The 20264-nt window shown below is 39.2% G+C and overlaps 1 protein-coding gene across 2 annotated transcripts in view; it reads right to left on the bottom strand.

The window, feature by feature from the left end:
- nphp4 (nephronophthisis 4) overlaps positions 1-20264 on the bottom strand; it is a 198305-nt gene that overhangs the window by 9298 nt on the left and 168743 nt on the right. The window contains exons 21-26 of one of the 2 annotated variants that reach the window (XM_042491381.2): positions 14171-14360; positions 13400-13483; positions 7282-7438; positions 6523-6599; positions 6136-6221; positions 3850-4021 (exon numbers count right to left, since the gene is read on the bottom strand). In XM_042491381.2, coding sequence (XP_042347315.2) covers positions 3850-4021; positions 6136-6221; positions 6523-6599; positions 7282-7438; positions 13400-13483; positions 14171-14360 — 766 coding nt within the window. Of the gene's footprint in view, positions 1-3849; positions 4022-6135; positions 6222-6522; positions 6600-7281; positions 7439-13399; positions 13484-14170; positions 14361-20264 lie in introns of those variants that run through there. The other variant, XM_088082428.1, reaches the window with a different exon arrangement.

Raw genomic sequence — 20264 nt, 5'->3', positions numbered from 1 at the left:
TATGACAAATGACATGGCCACGTTAAATCATTAATGAAGCTGCTTGGCACAAGAAAACATGCAGTCAAGCTGTGAGAATAAAATGCTGCCATTGTGCATTTCTGCACATTCTACATGTATATTGCATTTGTACCTTATATGACATAGTTCATAGTCCAGATGTATATGAGCTGACTTTCTCATCAGGAGGAGGTGGGGATGTCGGATGGTGTGACACAGGGTAAGACAGGCAGCAACAATTCACTGTTCAGGACCCTCAAAAGCAGAGTTGTTTTGTTTTTTTTTTAAACAACAGTAAGGTACACAGGAACTAAGCAGTGCTTTCCTATGTTGGCGCACTTATGATTTTAGTTTGTACAGACTTTTCTGCAAATGAAAAAGCCCACTGTCACCTTACTGTACATTGTAGCATTAAAACTAAGGCTGTCAAACCATTAATTTTGTCTGGATTGGGAATCAAATGACAGCAAAAAAAATGCATAGGACTACCATATAGAAGGCATGTCTGTAAAGGGGAGACTCATGGGTACCCATAGAAACAATTTTCATTCAGATATCTTGAGGTCAGAGGTCAAGGAACCCCTGTGAAATGGCCATGCTGTTTTTCCTTTGCCAAAATTTATTCTGACTTGCGTTATTTAGCTCCCTTCCAAAGACGATGGAATGGCTGGTACCACTGCAGCCCAGTACAAACCCTTTTAATGACAGGAAAGTCAACTGGCCATTTATGCGATTAAGAAAAAAAAAGAAAAAAAAAGTTATGTACAACCTTAATCACTTTGCGATTAACGCATTGGCCCTAATTAAAATACTTAGATGAGACTAGGGTGCATAGCTTTTTTCTGGACCTTTGAAGGCCATAGAGAAAAATGTAATAAATGTAATTGTTTATAATTGTTAATAATTGTTACAAATGCAAATGTAAATGTAAAAAAAAAAGTAATGTACTCATCTATGTTAAAACATCTGAAAGTCATTCACTATTTTGGTGAAGGTAACATTTCAGTTTTATGGTATCAACATAAAAAAAAGTGTACATATTCTGAAAACAAGTTAGAGGTATTGGAAATGTGTTCCTTCTAATTACTAAACATTGGAATCAGCTACTTTTTGATATGCAATTTCAAAGTCTGATGAGTGATGTTAACCAACTGTAACAGTAACAACTGTATTTTGAAAGATTAAAAACAATGTTTTTATTGTTATTTAATTCTAATTATTTTGAATGGTCAATTGCAAAAAAGTCTAAAAAGTATAGTACAGTCCTACTGATAAGGTGCTTAAAAAATGGGCAGATACTCTATAAAATGTTTATGTTTCTGGCTCTTGTTTAAATTAAATGTACAAATTGTTTCTATTGGTTGCTTCATCTTTTGTGCCTATAGCATATGGGGCTGGTTGACCAATAGAAAAACATGTGCTGCTGTCAAAAATGATGGAAATAAATGGCATTTGATGATGTTGCCTCAGCTTATGTGTCTTTGTTTCTCACAATTCAATTGTGTCTTGCTCAATTACAGTTTAATGAAATGCCCTTTTACTGCTGCTCTGACTGAGAAGCATTGTCAAACTCTCCTCCCAAGTTATAAATAAGAAACAATTTTCACAATCCAAAAAGAGGGCAATCTGACACTCCTGAAACATATTTCCATATGTTCAGGGAAGATACAACCATTGGTAATTTTTCAGATCGTGTCAAATTGTGTCCTAACATGATCTGATATGATTACAGAAGTAGATGAGGGAATGTAATGAAATGAAATGAAATGACAAGAAAAGACCCATCATGCTGTCAATCTACAGTTGTACATTTTTGATAATGACTTGAGTCTGAACCTGGGGTTATTACAAAAGATGCTCCCGCTTTTCCATTGTTTCCTGTTGCTAAGAGAACAATTTTTTCATGAAATCATTGTAGGATATGGAGTTTGAATATTGCCAAGAAACAAAAAAAATACGTCAAGAAAAAACCTCATTAGATATGAAAGATTCAAGGTATGATTTGAGCTGTTTTGAATTCAACTTTCCTCCTTTCTCTGTGTTGCTTCCAAATTGTGTCAGCCATGTTTTGTCCCAATTTTAAAAAAAAATGAAATTAATAACAAAGGGAAAGGTAAACAACTAATTTTAGATTAAACACTGAAATGCCTGAAATGCCACTGAAATTTACCTCAAACACTTAACGCAGAACCTCAAACGACTACGACTGTTGTCAAATTACTACTCCAATGTTATGTGTGTGACTACAGTGCTATGAATTCTGGGTGTGTTTCCACTGTTTCTGGCAGCCATGAAGACCTCTCTGCTACAGGTCCAAAATACATAACAGCCCCTGACTTATGCAAATACATTTTCAATAAAAAGACTCAATCCAAATAGACCCCAAAATAACTAGACCTGATCCATAATGTTGCCACCCCAAATACAAAGAAAACACCAACACTGGCAGCAGCATAACGCTCCACCAATTAATGAGCAACTAGCGTCCAAAAGAGCAGTGAAACATGTCATTTTTTCTGCACTCTCCATCTGCTTCAAGAAACATTTTCTACTGTAATGGTTATGAGGCACACAAGATTAGAGCTTAATGAGGATCTGTTTGGGTTTTGGGTTTTAGACACATTGATACACTTAAAGTATTATCCAATAAAAAAAACCCTCTCTGATTCTGAATATACCTGGCATAACTCAGGTACCAGGTTGTTACTCAAAACCGAAGAAACTGTGACGACCTCTTTTCCTCACCCTGCTGACAGTTTATTTCTGTTTTTATTAATATGCCTCAATAAGGTAAGTGAATGATGCCATTCTGCTCTGTACTTGGAGTTATAGGCAACGTCACAGATCTGAATTTTCAGCCTAGCATGCAGTGTTAAAGCTCATTTACGCTCATTGTTAGGTACGTCTACGGACGCAGATGGATCCCTCTGTCTGTACTCTGTGTTCATTTTGTCTGTATCTGTGCATGTTTTCTGAAACTTACAAACATGGACGACACACAGCAGTACCACCGCAGACCTTTGGGGCAGTGAAGGGTAGTTCAAGTGAGATACAACCATAAGAGATGACAAAGACATTAAAAAAAAAGTGGAAGGTAATAAATCAGTAATATAGAAAAACAAACCACACTTGTCCCACTGTATTTAATGTACTCCTGCCTCCATTTAAAGGAACATAAGACACAACAAAGACATTAAAAAACATGGAGGAATGGAATGAATTGATAATATAGTTAAAAGAATAACCTGTGCACATGTCGTGATGCAATTAATATCCTCCCCTCCATAATAGGTACAGTATTACCACCTCTGGCTGTATTTATGCTATTATAAGGGACTCATGGACCTATAGTGCAGTGATGCACGTAAATGGAGTATAAATAAACCCTTACTCGATTTACAGCTGAAAAAGCAAAAGGACTGCTGTTGCATTGAACTTTACAGTCTGGGACCACAGTTGTCAGTATGTACAGGACTTTACTGAAGGTAACATTCTGAGACTATGGCTCTTCCTCAGATTTCTGACAAACAACAGGAAGTTGCCATCTTAAATACCTATAGTGCTCGTAGCAGTCACGTGACATACCACATCTGTTGCCAACATTCATAACTAAATTATGGTAAAAAAAAAAAAATTACATTGTACCCCAGTATCAAGGCTACTCTTGATAAATACAAAAGGGGAAAACACCAGCATATATAAAATTGGAACCCCCAACAGTATTTCATAAAGGTCTCTGGCTAAATATTTGTGATATGTACATCCAATAAACACATCTTACATGCTACGATGGATAATCTAACTCAAAGACAGTGGGTTCAGGGTTGAGCGACTCTTGAAGACATGTACCTCAATCTCCTGGGGGTGTGATGAGAAACATTTGACCTTGCGAACAGCCTGCTTCCCCCTCAGCACCACTGATTGACAGCTCCGCTGGCCAGTCACACAGCTGACATCCACCCGCTCCAGGAAATGCACGTAGATCTGCCAGATCTGGGAGGGCACTGCCATCCACTTATCACTACAGAGAAAAACATCATCAGGAACAATTAGGCTGAAGCCTCCTGGAGACACAGCAGGGTCAGCATGAGGTCGGAGATGAGGAGGGCTGATCTACAGCTGTGCACGCATTTTAAAAAAACAGCAGCAGCAACACCGTTGTCATCATCATCTTCATCATCATCATCATCCTTTACTGCTGCAAAGAAAGCAAGTCAGTCTCAGTGGGCCCAGCTGAATAAGAGAGCTGTGAGTGGGAGGCGATGTAGTCACCTACTCAGCCCCTGCTCTGACAACAGCACTCAAAGAGCATTTGGGGACATTTGGAATTCGAGTGATGTGGGTTTCTGAAGGCAGACACAATATCACTGGTGTTAGATTCAAGCTGCTAAGATGATATTCAGCATTTTCACATGTTGCAGCTGCCATGCCACAAATGTTTACACTGGGTTTTCCAGCACGTTCTCATGCTGAGTCCTCACATATTGCCGCTTTGTCAGTGGAGTTGTATGTCAACAGGTATTCAAGGACACCGCAAACAACCTGGGATGTTAACATTGACATGTGGTCAGGTTTTAAGAAACATAAGCATATAGTTAGCTTTAGAAAAAAACATCATGGTTTGGCTCTGCATTCATACAGGAAGCAAACAGCGGGCTCCTAGATGAAAGTCCGGGGTTTGGCGGATCCATCCACCACCTACCACCAGCTGACCTACGTAGCATTTCAACCTGACACCATCCAGTGGCATATCATAATGCTGCAACAGGCGCTGTCCGGCTGTATTTTGAACTGATGCTGCCCGACCACGTCTCATACTGCCCCTACAAGTGCTGCGCTTCATAACACCGCCAAAGATTCCTTCCTGCTGCATAACAAACTGACGAACCTAAGTGGTATCATACTGCTGTGAAAGGTGGCTTTTAGCGTCAGGAGCATCAGATCCGGATCTGATGCCAAAATCACTGACATAGTGGTGGTAAATAAAGATTTCGGAATGAGAACGGGCTGGGTTTTCCTGTCATGCTTTACTTTACAATAAATTCTGAATTATTTCCAAAAACGTTTCCTCGTAACAAGGCTGGATTATCAACAAGGAAAAACACAACTGCACACAATTAGATTTGATATGAAATATCAACCACAAAGAGTCCTCCATTATTAACTCTTCCTGTGGCCATGCCTTGTAGCGGAGGGTATGTGTCAGAAGCTACTTTTAACTCCTTGTATTTCGTTATTAATTCAAGTTGAGCTGACATGCTGTAAATTCCTGAATAACTTTGTATGTAATCTACTTACAACACACTAATTGACACACAGAAAAAAATATAGAGCCAGTATTATTCCAGCTTAGGAGGATGATCTCAGTTGCTAAGTATGTAATGAAGCTGCCTGCTATGTGCACTGTGTTTGAAATAAAGTGCTATAAAGTGCTTTGTTCTTGTTACTGTGTCCATTTCTTGTAGAGATTTATGCATAATATGACTGATTAAGCAGAGTACAATCTGAATCTTTCATTATAAGCAAGGAAAGATGCCCTTTAGAGTTTCTGACCACTAGTTGTTTGTTGTGTATGTATTTTGTACAACTGCACAAGGACACACTTGGATGTGCTCAAGCATGCAGATGATGCAATCCACACTTCTGCTGACTAACTGGCAGATCGAAGCATTTGCTTTGCAAATGCATTATGAGGAAAAGAATGCAATCTGCCTTGCTGGGAGACACTGAATGTTAACATAAATGTGTCAGTTTACAAGAAAACTCCACAGGGGACCTAATGCAGATCAGCTCTGCAGTTAATGTATAAAAACTTTATCGTACCCAACAGACTTGAATGGTAAATCCCTGAATTTTAATAAGAGGCTAAAATGGGCCCTTCCTATTAACAAACCCACACATTATATTGGTCTCATCTCTGATGGAGATTTGGAAGCCTAGAGGACAAGTTCTGTAACTTCAGGCAGTCAGACCACCAAACCTCCATCTGATTAGTTCATTAATTCAAGCCTGCGTGAACAATTTAATTAGTCCAAAATAGAATGCATCTTCAGGCTAGGCAATGTGTGTGTGCGTGTGTGTGTGTGTGAGAGTATTCACTGTGTACAGCATGCCTGCACAGTAAATAATACATACGTAAAAACCATCACAAAGAACATTTTTATGTGCGGACTGGGACTCCCTGGCACTTTCAAGTACACATCCTGAGGCTCCCCCGGCACCTAGACAAAAACACAGTAAAAGGCAGAAAGATTTTAAAATGGTGGGGTACAGGGGAAAAAAGAGGCAGAAATAAAAGAAACCTCACATTAGCACTTTAAAAAGCACGGCGTGATGCAAGGGCAAACCTTTGTGTGTCAAAACAGCGTGGAATTCATGACAGGTGAGCTAGAATAAAGTGCTTTCCCCCCTCAAACAGGAAATGGTGGGGAAGCTTTCTTTCCAGCAATTAATCCCCTGCTAATATTAGTATGGGTGTTTAGAGAAGGCACTTAAAAATGTAAGAAAATGTTTTTCTCTCACCGGCATCCTTGTCTGGCAGATGATGTTAGGGTCACTGCAGCGTACGGAAATGTGAGTCCTGACATCTGGGTCTCCGGCTGGTTAATCCAAAAACAGAAAGAAACAGTTGATAAACAGACAGCGAAGATCTGAGGTAGATGATACATTTAAGCAATTTGAAGCAGTTATGAATGGAAGCTGTTTTTAACACTTAGCAGATCTTAAGGACATGTCTACTGTGATAATTTTTATGCAAACATGCATATATGGGCATAAATATGCATTTGTGCTGTACACGCTGTGCTATTTTCTTCATATTATCAATGTCATTTTTTCTTGCTTTTCATTTCCTGCTCTATTTCTAGATGCCTCCCTGTTGTTATTACCCTTTTTTTTGTGACAGAAATTGCATTATATTGTAAGATTGTTTTTGGTGATGTTTTAGTAAAAACACAATAAAATTGAAAGTAGCATACATTATTCATTCCCATACACCTTGCATAATGTAAAAAAAGTTTTGTATTTGTGCAAGTATATGCACATATTTACATGTTTATGCTACTCGTGGTGAGTCAGTCACATACTGAGGATGTATTCATGAAAGCGTGAAACCAATACTAAATACTAAAAAAATGCAATTATGGGCAAATTAATAAGATGCTATAAATCTTATATGAAATTATCCAATCTACAAGTTAACACTGTCTGGGGATGAAGGGTGGAAACTGTGGGACTTGGGGAAATGTCTGATGGGACATAACTAGGGGAAACCAGTGCTACCTGTGGGGTCATGCCAGGGTGGCAGGCGGATGGCTTTCTTGAGGAAGCAGAGCTCAGGGTGGTAAAGCCTGAAAGTCTGGTCGATAACGTGAGGAGTTGGCTCCACGTTCACCTGGCAGATGGCCAGCGGCTTGCCGTCTTCTGCTTTGAATGTAACCTGTGGGGGGAAGGTGAAAAGCCAGCAGCATCAGCAGCATGCCACTCTCCTGCAGTGAAACAGCATTTTACATCATCACAGGGGAGTAAAACTCCTCAAGCCAAACTAATAAAACAGTCAGAGCTGGGTTAGAAGCTCCTTAATAGGATGCCTACAGGTATTAGACACTCAGATTCGATGCTTTTTATGACATTTTCTTTACAATCTTAACCAAATGAAAGACAAAGTGAGTTAGGTTAATCTATTATACAGGAGACAGAATTAGGTTCAGTGGTAGGTTTACTGATTTCTAACATCAGAACAGGACTTTTAACACTAAAGAGCTCAACTCATTCTGACAAAAAGACACTGAAGGATGGATAGATTACATTAGATAAAAAAATTCAAGAGTATTTAATGATTTTTAAGGCCAAATACCTATAAAATGGAATTAAAGACATGTTAGGACTTTTGAGAACCTGTAGATACCTTGCTTAAGGAAGAATTACAGGTTATTTCAACTTGGGTGTTTGTAGTTTTCTAATTTCTAAATGTTTTGTTAACATTATAATCCATGAGCACTGAGACAATGTGACTTGGTTGTAAACAAGCAAAAGGTTTCGCCAGATTATTTAAAGCAGTGTTGTCCAACCTTCAGGTTGTGACCCCCTAAAAAACTCTTTTATCTACTTGTGATGCCCTGTCAAAAGTTATTAGCCTTATTTTGCACTTACTTTGTTCATAAACCCTGAGGCAGCCCACCAAATGGTGATTTTTTTAAAAAAAAAACAACTTCTCAAACAGTTTCATTTAGAGGATGATTAAAGCCCTGATGAGCAGAAAAATGCACTCTCGAGAGAAAAAAGGCTAAATCCAGAAAATACTTTAAATGTACACACAAAAGAAATGTATATTTTTCCTTTCAAGTATTCATCAAACGACTTTATCTTTGGACCCCAATGGGAAGTCCCAGCCCAAAGGCTTGGAAGAATTGATCCGAAACACTGTATTTGAAGGTATATATGTAAACATTAGAGTACCTGAAATGTTTGTAAAAATCAGTGCTCAGTAAAACTGTGTGCACAACAATGCCAAGCACAGTGCATTAAAGTTGAACAAGGATGTCGAGCCATACACTGTGACGAATGTTAACAGTGGATAATTCCACCATTGTCACTTTCTCTTCCAAACACATTTGGCTATGGGGTTTTATTTAAAACCATACGAGAGCTTGTAATTTCATTAGTTCACCTGTACGCTCAAACAAACCCGGTCCTGTGTCATTAGACATTTAGAGAATCCCTACACTCTAATTTCTTGGCTGTCTTTAGTGAAGTACATAACTGGAGTTGCCATGTTTTCCTCCCGAGGCAATTCAGCTTTAAACAACATATACAGCTTTTTAAAAAACAGCCTTTGAGAAGTTTTATTTCAAAATCCACCAGAGAGTTTGATGATGATGGAGCACGCTGCATACTAGAATAAAAAAAGTTGGCTTCAATCCAGCTGCTAAAACCTCTACAGACCTGCTGGGTGTGCTTTGAAGTTTGCTGCATTAAAATAGCCTTCAGGATCTGATCTGTGCAAATCAACATGAATGTCTTCATACTTATGCACTAATTACATATGGTTGCATATGATAGCTGGTATATGGTAATATTCTTATAATCACATACTGGCTGCAATATATGGCTAATTATAACTGCATGATGAGAGCTTATTTAGAGGAAGACTGGGCTCTCATTGAGGAGTAGAGAGGAAGTGTGGTTTTTATGTTTACCACGTATGCAAACACATTGGAGTTGCTGGCCGTCTCAGGTAAGATCATACTTTACATCATCTCAGAATAGTGTTCGCTGGTTTGATTTATGTGATGTGATGCTATACATAACTCGAGTTGAGATGAGAAATTATGGATAACCTTTGACTAAACTGCGGGATATGAACAATAAGGAAGCCGCTGAATTACGTACTATAGTGCTAAGAATATTTTATTGAGTATTTCAAACAGCACTTTAGTAGAGAACTATTCGGAGGTGGAGACAAGTTAGCAAGGTGGCCTAAAGCCTAAATCGCTGTCTGTCTTTTTGACATTTTGGGTCACATTGGTCATATATACTGCAGTTATACAAGGACCCTCGAGAAATTTTTTCGAGAAATTTTTTCTGACCTTCTGACCTATGTATGAAACCACTGTCAGGTCAGAATTTCCACTTATCCAACACTTGTAACCCAAGAAAAAATGTATCTGGAAATGTCACGGACTGACTCACAGGTAATCTGCTGTGAGTATTCATGTCTCCAGACATTTATAGACTGCCATTCCAATGATGCCAAAATATGGTAGACTGTAAAAATAATAGCTGTAGCTACCCTGACTTGGACTTCCATTTTGAAGCTTCAAGTTCCGCATTTTGACAATCGCTATCTTGGTTTCTGAGGCCAATAGGGACCATATTTGGTTGAGAGGCATAAGCTATAGAGGAGCGAGGGTTGGATCTCCCTCACACACCGCAGCAATGCAACACAGACAACCTTTCACTCAAGTGGCTTTGCCCTTACTTAGAAAATAAACAAATGAGTTATATAAAAATTAACCCGCATATCATGACGGGGAAAATTAGCAATAGAGATCAAAACTCTCTTTTGTACCAGGCTGTAAACAGGTTTATTTCTGCTGTAAAATTGGACATTTTAACATAGGCGTCCATTGTGATTGACTGGCTTCTAGAGACAGCATTAAGTGCTCATTCAAATAACTGCAGTTTTTGACACATCCATGTTGGCTTCATTTTTCAGTCCTGGAAGTTGCTGATTGCGCCAGGCATATATTTAAGCTGATACTCTGCCCTGCACTGTGCCAAAATCAAGCTAGAAATTCCACTTGTACATAAGAATCTAATGGACAGATTAATAAGATATGTATTGTAGAAAGAAATGTATTCATGCTCTCTAATGAATAACCTATTTTCAGTTTTATAATTCCACAAACTTTACTCTTAGTCAATGTTAGGCCAAAATCTGTTCCACGTAGTTTATCAAATAACTGCCAGATCCCCATCAAATATAAACGTTTGTCATTAGTGAGCTCATGGCCTTTCCTCTACTGCAGCTTTCAGAGCAGCTGATATAGTTTTAACCTCATTGCACACTATCCAGAAAAAAAAACTCTAGAAACATAAGAAGAAACTCTTAAGGAGGCAAAAATCATTGTACTGGTTATTTGTTCTTACCAACACTTTCCTATTGTGAGGTCCAGAGAAGATCTAGTATGTCATGGCTTATAATGTGAGCTTTTTTTCTGAGTTAATTCTTGAAAACACTCGACTGGCTTGCACAGAGCTTTGACCTCAACCCCATCCAACACCTGTGGGATGATCTGGAACACTGACTACGTGCCAGACCTTATCAACTTCACTTTTTAACCTCACTAATACACTTATGGCTGAATGGGAGCAAATCCCTGCAGTCAGGTTCCAAAATCTTTTGGAAAGCCTTAACAGAGAAGTCGACTCCACTCCTCTTTAAAGGTTTTGCACTGATTGGAGGCTATAGTAGCAGCACATTAAAGCTGATTAACAATCATTTCATTGAAAATATAGGTGTAATGTATGAGTGTCCACATACTACAAAGTGTAGAGTATCATTATTACACAAGATAAATTCCACCGCAGCAGTTTGTGCAAATATTTCTCAGATTGATATATACACATGTATATTTATACAAACAGACATTGTGCAAGTAAATCTCAGCAGTGCTACAATACAAAGAGTTCCAAGTAACTAAGAGAACTTTCAGTGAAACTGCATAACAGATTTAAATATCTAGTTACGAGTAATGCACTATAGTTAGAAGTACAGAAGTTAACTTTCCACATTTTGGTCATTGATTCACAAACTCAGAAGTTGATCCCTGCCAAACAGCAGCTGTCCAAACTGTTGATGCGTCAGATTTGCAAGCCCATGCTGACCTGCAATAGTAGCCCATATCTGGCTCTGGTGATGTGTGCTGACTGACAGCGGTGCCAAAGCTGGCATCCTGACAGCTCTGCTGTTGGGGCTTGTCAGTTTTAGCGGGACACAGATTTGATCCAGACCCGACCTCTTTGACCTCTTGACAGGATTTTTGCTCAGAGCAGCAGTGCTGACACTGGCACACAAACACACACACACACCCGAGGCAGACGCACAGCACACACACAGACTTGGCAGACTGGCAAACATTTCATCACCCCGTGCAATGGGAGAGCTTCGGGGTACTGTACTCTACATGAACAACAGGATTATTGTGAGGTACTGCAGGTAGCGAACAGTGATGGATATATTTTTTTAGCAGCATAAATGCGGCCGTTTACGCTCATGTCGGTAGAGAGCAGTCCAAAATTTCTATCTGAGCCATTTCATGAGGAACAGAAGTTTATTTTGGTGACAGCTGAAGCAAACAGGGGCTGCAGAGCACATTACATCACATGGAGATATAGAGCACATCGTCTTATCTGAAATACATCCGAACAAGCACATTCACATTGTTTCTCCCTCCTCTAAACTTCTTGCATATTATAAACGGTTGAATAAGCACATAAAAAGGGAAAATAACTTCAGAGTAATACTATACATGCATGGCTCATTTAAAGTAGATTAGCCAGACTTGTCAAGCTGTCCTCCAATTGGAGATAGTTTAACCCTCCAGCCTGACATTTGCCAGTTGGAGAAGATAAACAATGTTCAGTAAGATAAAAGTGATTTCCAGCATATAATTTTGCTTGACAATCATGTCTGGCTAGTGTAACTTTTTAAATAGTTGACACTTCAAAGTGTTCTTTGTGTCTGCGCTGTGGCTGTGTGGGAGAGGAGAGGAGGGAGGAGGCGGTGCACTGCCACTCCGCAGAGACTTGTCTGGGAGTGTGTCTGTACACTAGATGCTGTTAGACTCAGGGATGTACCAGATAAGACAGTTAACCCGACTAAATTCCAGATCAAAAGCATCGTACTAGTTTAGGCTTTGTCTTCCTCTACTCATCTGAATAAACTAGAATTACTGTCTCATGGTTGTATGTAAAAACCACTCAAGTTTAACTTACAGCTGACATCCATGTCTGTGAAAACATCGATGCTTCACACACATCTCTCCCCCAGCAGCAGAGAGGATCTGTACAATCATCACAGTTTCAAGGTGGGCATCCAAAATTAGTGTCAGTAATTCAGTATCTGACCAAATGTTTTTTCTTCTGCTCCATTATTCAAAGTTATGACTTTGGATAATGGCCAGAAAGGTGTTTTTGCAGAACATTATTATGTCACAGCAAAGTTGAGACTTTATTATTATATCTTATGAATGTTTGTGTCAAATTCAAAGAAATTTCCCAAAGGTGTTCTTGAGAAATCACATTCACAAAAATGAGATGAATACAAGGTAACAGTGACCTTTGGCCACCAAAATAGGAACAGTTCATCGTTAAGTCCAAGTGAACGTTTGTGCCAAATTTGAAAAAAATCCCTGGAGCTGTTCTTGAGATACTGAGTTCACAATAATGAGACAGATGAGGTTACAGGGACCTTGACCTTTGACTTTTCATGGCCAAATATGATCAGTTTATTGTTGAGTTCAAGTGGACATTTGTGCCAAATTTGAAGAAATTGCCTCAAGGGGTTCTTGAGATATCGTGTTCACAAGAATGAGACATTCAGACATACGTACAGACAACCCAAAAACAGGCCATGGCTATTGCTGACTAAGAAGACATAAAATAACAATATCTGGACCTTAAGATGCTAGGAATGTTTAAAATAGACTGCATTGAAGCTCTTATCATAGCAGAAACATACTGCACATCCACATAGCATCTTAAATCCATAGCTTACTATAATTCCAGCCTGGAGACAAACAAGCGATGGATTGAGAAGCAGGTGACTAAAGAAACAGATAATAACGGTACAATACACAGAAAATATTGCACAAAGCATAAGCAGACCGCTCTTTACCTTGATAGTCTTGGCAGCAACAACATTGGACAGAATCTTCTTGGCCACCTGAGAACCTTTGCCTATCGGTGGGTAGCTTGGTCCCTGTGACGAGATGATAAGAAACACAATAGTTATCAAAGTGATCATCTGCCAAAAATCAGCCAATGACAGCAAAGAAAATATCATATGTGCACTTCAGGCAAGAAAACTGTAAATGATCACAAGAAGCAGAACAGAACCCAAGGGTGTAACCCCCCCCAAGTCATCTACAGGAGATAAGAGCACAGCCTGTTTAAACGACATTCATTTCAAACGGTCCTTCTGGCATCAAATTAACTGTCGAGCTCGAGTTGCCATTACATGTGTATAACTTGCCCTTGGAATAGATCATGTTTAATAATCCTTGAGGTGTAGTGACATTTACATCAATGAAATTTCAACTTTTATTACTGCTTATTCCCACACTGTTCCCAAACCAAGCACACATCTTTGGACCATTCAAGGCCAATCACTTCAAAAAAAAAAAAGATTTTGTCAGAACTGGAATCAATAAGTACACTTCTGAAGTACTGTGACATCAGAAGTTAGAAGGAGAGAGTAACTTTGCTCTTTCATCTGTGGTGATGGAAATGTGTGGTGACTGGTTGAATCCATGCATAACATCTGACTGCTGAAATACAGTCCTATTTGTCAAAAATACTGCATCCTGCAAGAATTACCATTCCTGAAACATAGATTTAACAGCTGACCAATCCTAACTGCTCCATCAGCATTTGGTCTCAACTGTACCTGAAGGGCCATGGTGTGGTCGCACAGGAAACTCTGGTATTTCAGGGGGATATGGATGTTCTCCTTGGGCCGGAGGTAAACCCTAGGACCTGGAGCTCCTTCCTCCAAGTGGAACATGTTCTCCTCCAGTGGGGTTGGGGTTTTGGTTAGTACTTTGAAGTAACCCCACTCCTCTGTGTTAGTGATGACACTGGATGGAAAGATTAAAGCACATGAGGGAGATGAAAGCAGGCTTTTGTATATCTTTAAGGGATCCATCCAGGATAAAAAGTCAGACTTGTTACAATATCAGGAATAAAAGACTAAAACTTTTCTGCTGAACTTTGCTTCATTCCTACAGTATGATGAAATAGCACCTAACAGAACAAACAACATTCTGATGTTTTTGCTTTTATTTAATGTTTAACAGAAGTTTGGCTAAACATACAGGCTGTGGCGGAAGAGAAAAGGGTCTGGGACTATAATCAGTAGCTATCAAAAATAAATGAAAATCACTTGGTTTCATCGCTTGAACATGAATGTGCTCAGCCAATTTTATTACAACCTTAACCCTTTGAAACCTAAAGCAACATCACTTTTCTTCAGCTGCTTCAGGCACATTTCACAAATATTTAAACCCTTGAATTCTGACCAAATTGGTGCGAGTTCTTTAAAAAACACGGGGAAAGAAGGAAATGAGCAACTTGATCTGAAAAGAACCCCAAATTGCAAGAAATTAGTAGATTTAGAAAATTATTTTTTAAAAGCTTGGAAAAAATGTCTCAGGAAAACAGAAAAAAGCTGGGGAAACATATGTAAATAACATTTTTTAAATTATTTTACAGAATTATGTAATTTTTTAAATTTTTTCTTCCTGTACTTTTTACACATTTCTTGTTATTTTTTGGGTAATTTCTTCTTTCGCTTCTCATTACAATCTTCCCATGATTTTTAAATAAGTCAAGCCAATTTGCTCAGGTTTTAAAGGGTTATTATTTGATTGTACTGGAAAGGTCATAGGGAAAATGTAAAGGGTTAATCTAGAAAAGCCTGAATGTTCTCGGTAAAATTAATTCTTTCATTCATTTATCTTAACTAAAACCTCAGAGAACACACTGAGGAAGAACCCTCATTTTCAGTGGTGCCAAGGTATGTTCAACACAACTTAAAACATATAGCAGTACAAGAAGAATATATAACTTCATCAATTTAAAACCAAAAGGTTAAAAACAAAAAAGCTAAATACTGTAACAGTTAAAATCAATTAGGTTATGAATTAAACCTTGAAATTTAATAGGTATCTATATCTCTATATCTATAAATTAGATTTTCTAGATTTTATTTTTGTGTGTGCATGTGTGTGTGTGTGTGTGCAAGGGGAAATTTAGCCTGATGGTGTTATCAGAGGACAATTAAAAAACATTAGCATTAAGCCTCTGGGCTCTCAGCATGTCTACCCACAGAATACTTTGCGGAATTGTGCCCTGTATTTGCTGAAATAGAAGAGTTTTGAATGTAATAATCAATTGATGTTGCTATCGAAAATAATGATGTATTGTGAAAATGAAATTAAACAGGTACTCCAGGGATTTTCTGTTGCACTTCCCTGTTCACCGATATCTCCAACACTCGGCGACTCACACCAATACTAATTTGGATTGATATATAGCACAAGTAAAAATTGCATTTTTTAAATTTTGGGTGACTTGGGGAAGACAGTTTCAAAAAAGAATGGTTGATTTTGCCTGCCAGAAGGAAATATTCTTTATGTTTGGTGTGTGACCATGGAGAACCATGGTAAATATTTCTTACATACCGGATCTAATCTCTTCAAGGGATCCAGCAACCCATCTAGACAGTACAATTCCCTTTAGTACAGACAAACACAACTGATCGCCCATTCTTAAAAACCAATTCTAGCAATGTAAAGTTCACTGTACAGCCAACAATCGAGCTAATTCCACGGTCGAGCAGTCAACACAAGGAACACAATGCTTACTTTTAATTACTGACGGCAGCTTTCATAAAATTGTATAGAGGTCACTGAAAGCCCCCTCCAATCCCCAACAAATGGATTTCCAAGGAGAAAGCAACAGGAACAGATAACACATTCCAACAGAGGGAGGTCTCGTCTCCGCTCTTTCCTCTTCCTTTGAATGGAAAAATTTCACGCACAAATGCATAAAGGGAAGTGCTGCTTTAAACTTCAAAGGTTCCAACCCATGGGCATGGAGAGGAGGATTTCTCTCAATAGGAGAGCGAGAGTTTATGAATTTTTCAGGGACCCACCTTGCTAACATTAGAGCAAGATGCAACAGTCAATTCCATGAAACTTATTTGGAGATTCCCACCTGTGCACTTGGAATAAAACATTTTGCCTGTGGCTTATCATAACAACAAAGAGTCTCGTGTGTGTGTGTGTGTGTGTGTGTGTGTGTTTCACCTGAGCCTCCATGAAAAAACACACGGGTTGATTGAATTCATTTTTAAAGAAAGAAAATAGAACAAGGTAGGAGGTGAAGAGGACAAACAGGCTGAGAAAAAACAAAGACGGAACAAAATAAAGATGATTAAAGGATATCAAGAGTGAGACTTGAATGAATTCAGTGTTGGGAAATCTCAGAGAAGACGACAGATAATGAGAGGGAGGAATAATAAGAGATAAAGCAGCGGCGTGGACAGGTGCAGAGGAGATGTAGTCCCCTATCACTCTGCAAACCAGCACACATGGCTCACACTCTGCTCTGTGAGGCCAAGTGTAAAAGGTAGCCATGCAAAATGGATGGCAACAGGTAGCAAACGCGTCCTCCACTTCAAGAGGAGCCTCTGGGCTCTAAACCACTGCAGACATCAAAGCTAGAGCTAGCCTAGTCTCTCTAAGTACTCTCCCTTCAAAGCCTGATGCTGGATTTCAGGTTGAGGGTCAGGCTCTTTTTTTCTGTTTGTTTCTGTAGAACAAAGAGCTCACCCAAGGCCTTGCTTGTGTTCCAAAGAAAGCTCCTTGTCAAATATTGGTTAAAATATTGACAAGGAAGTAACAGCAGAGTAGCCTCAGTGCACTGGCCTAGCTATCGTTCATGCAGCCCAGGATAACTGGAGGAGGCTGTTGTTTGTGTACATATTGTGTAGCCCTTTATAGACTTGGCAGGTGTAAAAAATATTTCATGTTGCCTCAAGGACAACTAATGCATTTTGTACTTCTCAAAAACAGATTTAGATGTGGCAATGACATATAGATGAGGGTTGAATACTGGGAATTCAGGTCCAAGGACTTTTAGGGAATTTTCAGTTAAGTCAAATAACTTTACTAGGAAACAGTCCTGAGGCAACCAGAATTTTTCGTATGCGCGTGTGTTTGTGTCCCGTAGTACGGCAGTGTATCAGGACCACTGCCAGGGGAAAGGCGTAATATTCTGAGAAAGCATGTTAATTTCTAAGATTAAAGTCTTAAATTGTAACCTTGACCTCTGACCACCAAAATCTAATCAGCTCATCATTGAGTCCAAGTGAATGCTTGTGTCATATTTGGAGAAATTCCACTGAGGCATTGTTGAGATATCATGTTCATACGAATGTGCCAGACGGAAGGACAGAAGGATGGAAGGACGGACAGATGGATGAAAGGATGAACAAACAGAAAACATAATGCCTCTGGCTTTGGCTATCACCAGCGTGCATACAAAAGGTCCTAAACTCTATCCATTCATCCAACACAGCTTCCTTCCAAAATCGTCTTTGTCCCTTTTTAAAATGTCACCAGACTTTATGGCATTTGATCTCAGATCAACTTAAGGCAAGTGGGACATAAGACATTTTAAGATTCTTTTTTTTAGGACTCTGTATTTTAACAAGATCGCGGGTACAAGCGGCCGAAATGAGCTTCCTACATAAGGTGGCTGGGCTCTCCCTTAGAGATAGGGTAAGAAGCTTGGTCATCCAGGAGGAGCTCGGAGTAGAGCTGCTACTCCTCCTCGTTGAGAAGAGCCAGATGAGCCGGCTTGGGCATCTAATCAGGATGCCTCCGGGACGCCTCCCTGGTGAGGTGTTCAGGGCACGTCCCACCGGTAGGAGGCCCAGGGGAAGACCCAGGACACGCTGGAGAGACTATGTCTCACAGCTGGCCTGGGAACGCCTCGGAATTCCACGGGAAGAGCTGGAGGAAGTGGACGGGGAGAGGGAAGTCTGGGCTTCCCTACTTAGGCTGCTGCCCCCGCGACCCGACCCAGGATAAGCGGTAGACAATGGATGGATGGATGGACTCTATATTTTATTTAACCTATAATGGCCTTGATATGGTGTCGTCCAGCAGGCTAATGTCTGAACTGAAAAGAACAAACACTAAGATCCAAACCTGAAATGCATTATCATGGTCAGCAGTCATTTCTAAAAAACTACTGCACATGTTCAGCCTTGTGGCAAAATATTATTTTTTAGTTGGTACAAGTACAAAATTCATAATAAAAAAACGCTGCAGGCAGTTCAAAAAGTGAGTTAATCAGACATGAAGAGTTCCATCCACAAATCAGATTCCAGAAGAATGCTCTACCGTTACAACTTAATCCTGAGAAATCCCAAGCTTCCTGGTAAAAAGTGAAATAAACCCAGAAAGCAGTTATATTAAAATCATTCAAGTCTGATATACTTAGTAATGACTTGAATTTTCCTCCCATCATATCTCACCTCTTCTACAGATTACACAGTCACATACATAACACATATAACACTACTGAAAATTTAATAAAACCACAGTGTCATAAAATTATAAAAGTGTTCTAGGCGAAATGAACTGTTTCTACCTGAATACGTGACCTGAATCTGGCTCTGAAACCCACAGTGCTGTGGTAGAAACACATCAAATGCAGGAGCTTCCTTGCTAATTTACACATTTCTGGCTCTTGATAGAGGTGGCAGACGGTTTGGTGTAAAGTGTCACGCTGCCTCATCCGGAAATATATAAATAAACTAAGAGGGCGCTAAGCCGAGAGAGGACAGATGCAGGGATTGATGACTCTCAATTAGACCTGGTAGGCCCGGTGGCCAGGCTAATGCCATAATGATTCATCCATGGCGCACTCCAGCCTTTGTTGATCAACGTGATATATGTTAATCCAAAAGCTCGGGCATGAGCAGAATCCATAACAAAAGATTCAGTGCTGAGGGATTAACGACGACGCAAACTGAAGGAAACAAACACAGCATGGATATCAAGAACGGGTGATCCAGGAAATATCAACCATAATGGCTTCTATGTGTGGATTAAAGGGGTTATTTAGCATATCACCAGCTTTACGTCTGCATCTGCGTCAAGGACAACCGATTGTGCTGCTGAAAGAGCTGGAATCTTCTTTGTTTATAGGCCTGCAGCGTGTGTTAACAGTAAAGTGGAATGTTGCATATATCTTATTTATTCATTGTGACACACATGTGCAAAACGTGTTCGGAAATGTTGCCGCTATTTACTGTCAAACTAATAATTTATCTTGTTTATTCATGAAAAAGAAAAACACGTCTCAAAACTGTGAATAAAATTAAAATGTGTAAAGTGTGCGCACACAGACACACACACACAAACACACGACTGATGTCTCAAATTAGAAAATTCAAAACGAAAGAAAATCAACCACCACATGCAAATAAGATGTGTCTAAAGAGTAAATAAAACCAATTTTAAACGCTAAAACAGGCACACATGCAAACACGCACTTTGCTTTACACCTACATACACATGCATCATATTAAAACAGTGAGAGAGCTGTGAACAGACTCCTACAACCTGAATAAAACACGTAGTCATGCAAGCAATCATCTTCCTGACCGCACTCCATCTTGGCTTTCTAGTATCTTAATCATTTTTATAAAGCAGTTTTTATCACTACATGGCAGATTCTCTGTATTTTAGTTCAGATCGACATTCCTTTTAGTCATGTTTGTTTCTCTTTTTACAGCACTGCATGGGCTATACGTTGTAACACCAGCTTTTCTCAAACAAAATATATATGGATTAACTATATCATAATGTGTTTTAAACATTTAAAGACAAATTAAAATGACTGTATATTTTATGATAGGTACATTTTTTTCACTTCACAAACAATACATGACCTGAATCTAAACA

This window comes from Plectropomus leopardus, chromosome 9 (assembly GCF_026936395.1).
Source record: "Plectropomus leopardus strain MGB_pleo_1.0 chromosome 9, ASM2693639v1, whole genome shotgun sequence".
Lineage (NCBI taxonomy): Eukaryota > Metazoa > Chordata > Actinopteri > Perciformes > Serranidae > Plectropomus > Plectropomus leopardus.
This window is presented reverse-complemented; position numbering and strand designations above follow the sequence as displayed.